Source organism: Schistocerca americana, chromosome 9 (genome assembly GCF_021461395.2).
Source record: "Schistocerca americana isolate TAMUIC-IGC-003095 chromosome 9, iqSchAmer2.1, whole genome shotgun sequence".
Lineage (NCBI taxonomy): Eukaryota > Metazoa > Arthropoda > Insecta > Orthoptera > Acrididae > Schistocerca > Schistocerca americana.
In genome coordinates, this window is record NC_060127.1 from 84,555,517 (window position 1) to 84,564,153 (window position 8,637).

The 8,637-nt window shown below is 43.3% G+C and overlaps 1 protein-coding gene across 2 annotated transcripts in view; it reads right to left on the reverse strand.

Annotated features, from left to right (window-relative positions):
• The window catches only part of LOC124551119, a 28,179-nt gene extending 19,936 nt beyond the window's left edge, over window positions 1-8,243 (reverse strand). Inside the window, exons 1-2 of one of the 2 annotated variants that reach the window (XM_047126067.1) lie at window positions 8,167-8,243; window positions 2,247-2,353 (exon numbers count right to left, since the gene is read on the reverse strand). In XM_047126067.1, coding sequence (XP_046982023.1) covers window positions 2,247-2,324 — 78 coding nt within the window. In that variant the 5' untranslated portion in view covers window positions 2,325-2,353; window positions 8,167-8,243. Of the gene's footprint in view, window positions 1-2,246; window positions 2,354-8,064 lie in introns of both variants that reach the window. The other variant, XM_047126068.1, reaches the window with a different exon arrangement.
• Window positions 8,244-8,637: the final 394 nt, after the last annotated feature.

Consider the following 8,637-nt stretch of genomic DNA (forward strand, 5'->3'; position numbering starts at 1 on the left):
CGAGAGGGTGCGTTTCTGGATGAGGTATCGAATATATTGCTTCCCCCTACTTATACCTCCCGAGGAGATCACAAATGTAAAATCAGAGAGATTCGAGCGCGCACGGAGGCTTTCTGGCAGTCGTTCTTCCCGCGAACCATACGCGACTGGAACAGGAAACGGAGGTAACGACAGTGGCACTTGAAGTGCCCTCCGCCACACACCGTTGGGTGGCTTGCGGAGTATAAATGTAGATGTAGATGTAGCTGTAGATATTCGTGGCTCTAACAACGTGAATCCAAAATAATATTACTTTGTCGTTAAAATTTAAAAGAGAGTATCAATATCACGATTTTTGTCAATTTTTTCCATTACAGAGAACCGATAATAGTGGTTTTTATTTTTAGAGTCGCCGTTGTTAAGTCATTGGGCTATGAGTATAGCTGTATTGCCGCGAAGGTCTTTGAGACATATATATGTGTGTAGCTGACAAATACAAAAGCTAAAGAACTAAAGACCGAGACCGCGACTTGGCGTCCTCCTGGTTATCTGCACAGTGACACGTAGAAATGGGAAGCGACTTTGACCTGTGTTTTCTACCTGACCTTCAATTCTCTTCCAAAATTTGCCCCCAACTTCCTTTAGTGCTTGTTCATTATGTGAATTTAACAGCATTGGTGGTAAGCAGCAACCCCATCTCACTCCCTTCTCTAGCACTGCAACCCTTACGTGTCCCTCGACTCTTAAGATTGCAATATGGGTTATATGCAATTTGTACATAAACTTTGACTCCCTGCTTATTAAAAGTGGCAATAAATTTCCTGATTGAGTCTGAAGTCATTATGAACATTTTGTGCACAACATCCGCTGAAGTTTCACTCTCTGTGTTTTACGTATCCTCGATAACTAGAATTGCAACAAATGCTTTCCATTGACCATTGTCAGAAACTTTTTGTGAATACAGGCTGTGTCAAAAGGTATTTTACAAGGCATGATGGATGTTATATGAGTACCATGTGAGCGTATTCTGTTAGTTAACTTGTTTTAGAATATGATTCGTTTCGTGATAGAATCTCTGAAACGTGAAGAAAAATGTAGGCAGTTTGGGCCAGCCGGCCGGTGTGGCCGTGCGGTTAAAGGCGCTTCAGTCTGGAACCGCGTGACCGCCACGGTCGCAGGTTCGAATCCTGCCTCGAGCATGGATGTGTGTCATGTCCTTAGGTTAGTTAGGTTTAAGTAGTTCTAAGTTCTAGGGGACTGATGACCACAGAAGTTAAGTCCCATAGTGCTCAGAGCCAGTTTGGGCCATGTAAGCTGGACAAAGAGTAAAGGAGATATTCAACATTACTGTCAGTGAACACCAATGCAACTCACTCACGGAAGGTGCTCAAGACGACCGTCAACAACTTCGATTCATTTTGTGTATCGGCTGATGATTTCTTGCCGATGCCTTGGAAAGATTCCCGGCATATCAAGGATGACTCCAGCTGCTACTTGTATTTGTGGCACAAGATCTTCCATATGTGTCTCATGCACCGTGGTTTTCGCGCACTCCCGGCCTGAAAATCCTGTGGTGTCAGGTTCAGTGAGTATGGGGGTCAAGAGTTCAGCAAAACATCATCAGGCAATACACTAAATGTATCTCAGCTGGTGGTGGTGATATGGAGCACTATGTGAGTGAATTTGGAGTGGTGTTACCTCACAGTAATACACACTGCCTCCCTTACTGTTACCTTGGGTGGCTCAGACTTCTTACGTCCTTCTCCACATTTCAGAAATGTTGGCACGCAAACGAAGCATTTGCGAACATAAGTTTATTTGGAAAATATGCTCACATACATGGTACCCACCTATCAGTCACCATGCCTTGTAACACAACCCCCTCGCCGTCGGAGGTTCGAGTCCTCCCTCGGGCATGGGTGTGTGTGTTGTCCTTAGCGTAAGTTAGTTTAAGTTAGATTAAATAGTGCGTAAGCCTAGGGACCAGTGACCTCTGCAATTTGGTCCCATGGTCCTCACCACTAATTTCCATTTCTTTCTCGTTGTATCATACCTATTTGATACACCCGGTATAACTTTCAAATATTGACCATGTCTGGTGGTAGTTTATCTGTGTTTTCCCCGTGTTTCTCCCTCCGTGTTTGCTGGTAAGTTTTCCCATAAGGTCCCGTGGTGTGGACAGTGTTGTTGTGGCTGACTTAGTACGAAAACATAGGGTACTGTAACGTCGGTCGGTATCACCAACAGCAGAAACAGCAACTACTCACCAGCCAGACCCAGGAAATCGTTGCCACGCCCTTGCGGAGATCGATGCAGAAGCAGACTTTGCCAACCCTGCAGCACATCCTTCAACACTGTCTCTCCTTTCTCCCTGCTGAAAATAAAATAAGTCTGTCAATGGTTTACTCATTCACAGATACTTACGTAGCTACACCGTTGGCGACTAAAATTACAACATCAAGACGACGGCATGGAACGAACGTCAGAATGTCATGAAGTGTTGTGGAGTGAGATTGTCAGCGCCATCCAGGATCTTAGCGGCTCCGTGCGAGTAGCGCTCGAGAGGATAAGCATAGACAGTGGTTTGATAAGTCTGGTAAATTTCTTGTTGCACTTTCATGGTTCGTAAGCTTTATTATTCCAAAGATCGAATAAATAATTTCAATAATATACAGCGTACAGTTCATTGTCGACAGCCGTCTAAATTGGTCATTGTGTCGTCTGCGATGGATAATAGAGAAAACAGTGTCTCGTGCTATTATTGAATATTTTCATTTGAAAGGTTTGACTGGAGAACAGATCAAAACGAACTGAAGTTAACGCGGACTCTGTGCCAACATTGATGATCATTCACTTTTGGAGTAATGAAAGAGAACGTGGTCAGACAAGCACCGAAGATGAAGCGCTCTGTGGCCGTCCAATCGATTCACCATAAAGGAAACCACTTACAAAATCCATGATATGGGCCGGCCGCTGTGGCCGAGCGGTTCTAGGCGTTTCAGTCCAGAAACTGCTCTGCTGCTACGGTCGCAGGTTCGAATCCTGCCTTGGGCATGGATATGTGTGATGTCCTTAGGTTAGTTAGGTTTAAGTAGTTCTAAGACTAGGGGACTGATGACCTTCGATGTTAAGTCCCATAGAGCTTAGAGCGATTTGAACCATTTGAAATTCTCCTATCGGTGTGTGCCAGCATAGTAAACATAAAATATGCTCGACTCCGGAGAGTTCTATTGATCAAGGATGTTGCACAATATCGGTATGTTCACTACGAAGATAATGGCCGACGACAGTAATGGCAAGAGAAGTTAACCAACATATTTACATCTACACAGAAACATCGCAAGCCACCGTACAGTGTATGGCGGAGGTTACCTTGCACAACTACTAGTAATTTCCCTTCCCGTTCCACTCACAAAAGGAGCGAGGCATAAACGACTGTCTACATGCCTCCGTGCGAGACCCCAGTTTTCTTGTCTTGGTGGTCCTCAGGCGAAATGCTCGTTGGTGGCAGTGGAATAGTCCTACAGTCACCTCCCAGTAACAAATCTAACAACCCGTTTCTGAACTGGTTCGGTGTATTCCTTTAATCTGACCGAGGCGGATCCCAAACACTCGAAGACTTAGCTACAACACCTTGCGATATATCAAACATCGTCATCAAGCAGCTAAAGATTCCTGTTTATCCTTTCCGCCAGATTATTAATGTATGTAGAGAGTAACAGGGTCATATCACATTTCCCTGGGACACTGACACCCCTGTCTCTGATGAACGCAATTTAGTCTGACAATCTATTTTTTATGAATCAACATGTAGTTATCATTCGATGGCGTATTCCGATTCCTGTGACTCTGTATGCCTAAAGATGCCAGCTTGCTCTCTAGAAAGTCGTTAATTGTTGTGTAATCAGATTTTAAGGTGATTAGTACAGGGTGTTTATAAATGAATATCGGGGTTTTAGCGCTTCAGTAATTGTAGCAACAGCTGCTTCAATCCAGTTCCTTAACTCAGGGAGGTCTGCTGGTAGCCGAGGCACGTACACACGATCATTGATGAAGCCCCATAGGAAAAAAATCTCATGGCGTTATGTCGGGTGAACGTGGAGGCCATGCAAAGCCAGTCCTGTCATTGGGCCCCTTGCGGCCTATCCAGCGCTTGGGTACAGTGAAGTTCAACCAATCGCGTACTTCGCTGCGTCAGTGAGGTGGCGCACCATTTTGCTGGAAAATGAGGTTCTCCATCCTATCTTCTTCCAACTGAGGGAAGACCCATTGCTCTTGTGTATCAAGGTAAGAAGTGCCAGTTACGGGTTCACCATAAAAGAAAGCCCCTTAAACTTTCCGCTGGGATACGGCACAAAAAACAGTCACTTTAGGGAAATCTCGTTGCATTTGTACCACCTTGTGAGGATTTTCTGAGCCCCAGATGCGCACATTGTGAGTGTTAACATGTCCACTAAGGTGAAAGGTCGATTCATCACTGAAGACAACATGATCCAGAAAATCTTCATTGTCATGAAGCAATATTTCGTTTATGAAGTTGGCACGTAATCCATGGTCTGCAGGCCTCAGAGCCTGTAATAACTGCAAATGGTAAGGACGTAGCTGTACGCGTTTTCTTAAAACTTTCCAAACAGTCGACATGGGAACTTGTAATTCACGACTCGCCTTCCGGATTGATTTCTTTGAACTATTAATTAGAGACTCTATCGCTCAGCAATCTCTTCATTAACTCTTGGTCGTCCTGTGCTCTTCCCTTTAAAAAGGCAGCTGGTATCTTCAAATTGACGATACCATTTACGAATGTTATAATCATTCGGAGGATCACAACCGAACTTCAGCCGGAACGCAGGTTGCACAGTAACTACAAATTCGGTCTTTGCAAACTGCAAAACACAAAACGCTCCTTGTTCACTAGTCGCCATCTTCGATACTACCACTGTCTAGCGGATTGCGGCGGAAACATTGCGCGCTGCACATGCACATTGGTGCCAAACACAACTGTTTGAGTTGCTCTGTCGTTTGACATATCATTTATAACTGTAAGTTTAATGTAATAAATATTATAAAGCAGTAAAACCCCGATATTCGTTTATAAACACCCTGTATTATCGTCGGAGTAACCTTCAGAAATGTTACCAGTACAAGTTTTAAATTGATCGAAAAAAAGAGCTAAATTGTGAATTACAGTGTAAAACTGGCTAATTTCATATGTAGAAGTTTCAGGAATAGGACTTTCTAGGAATCTTTAAGTGGGTATTGTATATTGTAACTGTGAGTTCATTTATTTATTTATTTATTATTAACACTGGGCTGACCTGTAATTATTTTCGTTCCTTCTTTTGCAGGTAAGCCTGATCCCATTTCTACCAGCCTTTGTGAGGTGACTGCCTGGTGAAGGCAGCGAGGGTATGTACTAAAACTCTTGTATGTGACGAAAATAGTGAGACACGCTTCAGATACAGCAGGAGTATCGCTTATGTGGTACGCACTTAAACATCTGATAAGTTAGTTCGGTTCTTTTACTGATAAGAGGGTCTATACAAGGGCGATGTACTTGAGGACAATATTATGGAAATGGAAGAGGATGTAGATGAAGATGAAATGGGAGATATGTTACTGCGTGAAGAGTTTGACAGAGCACTGAAGGACCTGAGTCGAAACAAGGCCCCCGGAGTAGACAACATTCCATTAGAACTACTGACAGCCTTGGGAGAGCCAGTCCTGACGAAACTCTACCATCTGTTGGCAAGATATATGAGACAGGCAAAATACCCTCAGACTTCAAGAATAATATGATAATTCCAATCCCAAAGAAAGTAGGTGTTGACAGATGTGAAAATTACCGAACTATCAGTTTAATAAGTCACAGCTGCAAAATACTAAAGCGAATTCTTTACAGACGACTGGAAAAACTGGTAGAGGCCGACCTTGGGGAAGATCAGTTTGGATTCCGTAGAAATGTTGGAACACGTGAGGCAATACTGACCCTACGACTTTTCTTAGAAGAAAGATTAAGGAAAGGCAAACCTACGTTTCTAGCATTTGTAGACTTAGAGAAAGCTTTTGACAATTTTGACTGGAATACTCTCTTTCAAATTCTGAAGGTGGCAGGGGTAAAATACAGGGAGCGAAAGGCTATTTACAATTTGCAGAGAAAGCAGAAGGCAGATATAAGAGTCGAGGGGTACGAAAGGGAAGCAGTGGTTGGGAAGGGAGTGAGACAGGGTTGTAGCCTATCCCCGATGTTATTCAATCTGTATATTGACCAAGCAGTAAAGGAAACAAAAGAAAAGTTCCGAGTAGGTATTAAAATCCATAGAGAAGAAATAAAAACTTTGAGGTACGCCGATAACATTGTAATTCTGTCAGAGACAGCAAAGGACTTGGAAGAGCAATTGAACGGAATGGACAGTGTTTTGAAAGGAGGATATAAGATGAACAAAAGCAAAACGAGGATAATGGAATGTAGTCGAAATAAGTCGGGTGATGCTGAGGGAATTAGATTAGGAAATGAGACACTTAAAGTAGTAAATGAGTTTTGCTATTTGGGGAGCAAAATAACTGATGATGGTCGAAGTAGAGAGGATGTAAAATGTAGAGTGGCAATGGCAAGGAAAGCGTTTCTGAAGAAGTGAAATTTGTTAACGTCGAGTATAGATTTAAACGTCAGGAAGTCGTTTCTGAAAGTATTTGTATGAAGTGTAGCCATGTATGGAAGTGAAACATGGACTATAAATAGTTTAGACAAGAAGAGAATAGAAGCTTTCGAAATGTAGTGCTACAAAAGATTGCTGAAGATTAGATGGGTAGATCACATAACTAATTATGAGGTATTGAATAGTATTGAGGAGAAGAGGAGCTTGTGGCAGAACCCGACTAGAAGAAGGGATCGGTTGGTTGGACATGTTCTGAGGCATCAAGGGATCACCAATTTAGCATTGGAGGGCAGCGTGGAGGGCAAAAATCGCAGAGGGAGGCCAAGAGATGAATACACTAAGCAGGTTCAGAAGGATGTAGGCTGCAGTAGGTACTGGGAGATGAAGAAGCTTGCACAGGATAGAGTAGAATGGAGAGCTGCATCAAACCAGTCTCAGGACTGAAGACCACCATACAACAAGAACAACAACAACAACAGTTGATAAGAAGCGCGAAATTTACAATTTCACTTGTGTGTGGTTTAGAGCCACACATCACTAAGGAGCTCTCGGTGCAGAAGCTGTTTGAGGGTAAATTCTGGGCCAATGATGTGCCGATTTGCGCCAGTTACTGTTCATGTTCGATAATGACCTGACAGACAACATTAATTCCACAGATTATGCAGTTACCTACAGCAAAATACTGTATGAAAAAATTTTCACAAATATTGAAACAGATAGTGACAGGATTTCAAAGTGACGCTAGAACGCATATAGCTTACGAGGTACAGCAATGTAAAATTCTGCACAAACCGAAATAGTACTGTGCGACAGCGGTGAGTCACAGATAGACTCGTTCAATTGATATAAATATCAGGATATGACAATTTGTGTTTATACGAAATGGAATGATTACACAGGCTCAAACATAAGTGCAGCAGGTGGCAGATTTCGGCTCATTGGTAGAACACAAGGGAAATGCAGTGAGTCGGTACTCCACACGTATATTCTCGGAAATTTCTTTCTCAAATTATGGATAGTTATAGATTTTGTAAGATAATTCTGAAATTCCCGTCAGATCAACAACGTTAATGGTAAACGAAATATGAAAACTGCGAAAGCAAAACGTCTCTACGGCTTTATGTACCGATCTTTCGCAAGTGTTCTGGAAGCGCACACTGTAGCCTAAGAGCTGGAGGCAGACACTTCGCCATTACAAGCGAGAAATTGCAAAATCCACTGAAGATGCCTTTAATTTTCAAGGAGAAACGTCTCTGGAGAATAAATAAACATTGCTACAGAGAGAAAAAGTGCGCCTGAAGCTGTAAAACGAAATAATTAAACTTGTTACGCACTGTGTGTTTTGTCATCTAGCTTCCGGCGCCGATAAAGCTAAATGCGTTCCTTTAAACGCGTCGTGCCAAAGAGAGGTGCGGTTGCTGTACGATACCTAATGTTCAGCTGGTAGCAGCCTTATGATGTCAGGCGATGGCAGTAATGACTCGCGTTGTGAGCAACTGGTCCAGCGGAGAGCGTTCATGTCGTCACCCACCTGTTGTCACTGGCTTGTCCTCCCTCTACTCGTTGCTACGGCCCGTCCACGCAACCTTCCTGCGACGCTGAACAGGCGAGACTGGCTTCGAGCCAAGCCTCTCTGGTGTGTATTTCCTCCCTCCTCACCCCCCCCCCCCCCACCCAGTTCCCCTCCTCACACAGTGGTCAGTACGCCACTACAGACCAAGACAATGAGTCACGGAATTCGCACAAAGCCGTTCCGCAACTTCGCCACTGCAGCCATGCCAAGCGGCTGACCTATATAAACACACTGCGAAACGATTGTCTGTTGTTTTGTTTATTTGGAGTCGATAAGCACTTGCAAAATATAGATGAGGTAATACTTCGGAGCTTAATTTGGTGCTATAAAAATGGGAAGTCGTTTGTAATCTGAGAGGAATAATATGGGACGAAATAAAATGTTTTTCCTCCTTTTAGGCAGTTTGGCGTTCATGAGATAGAGAGATGG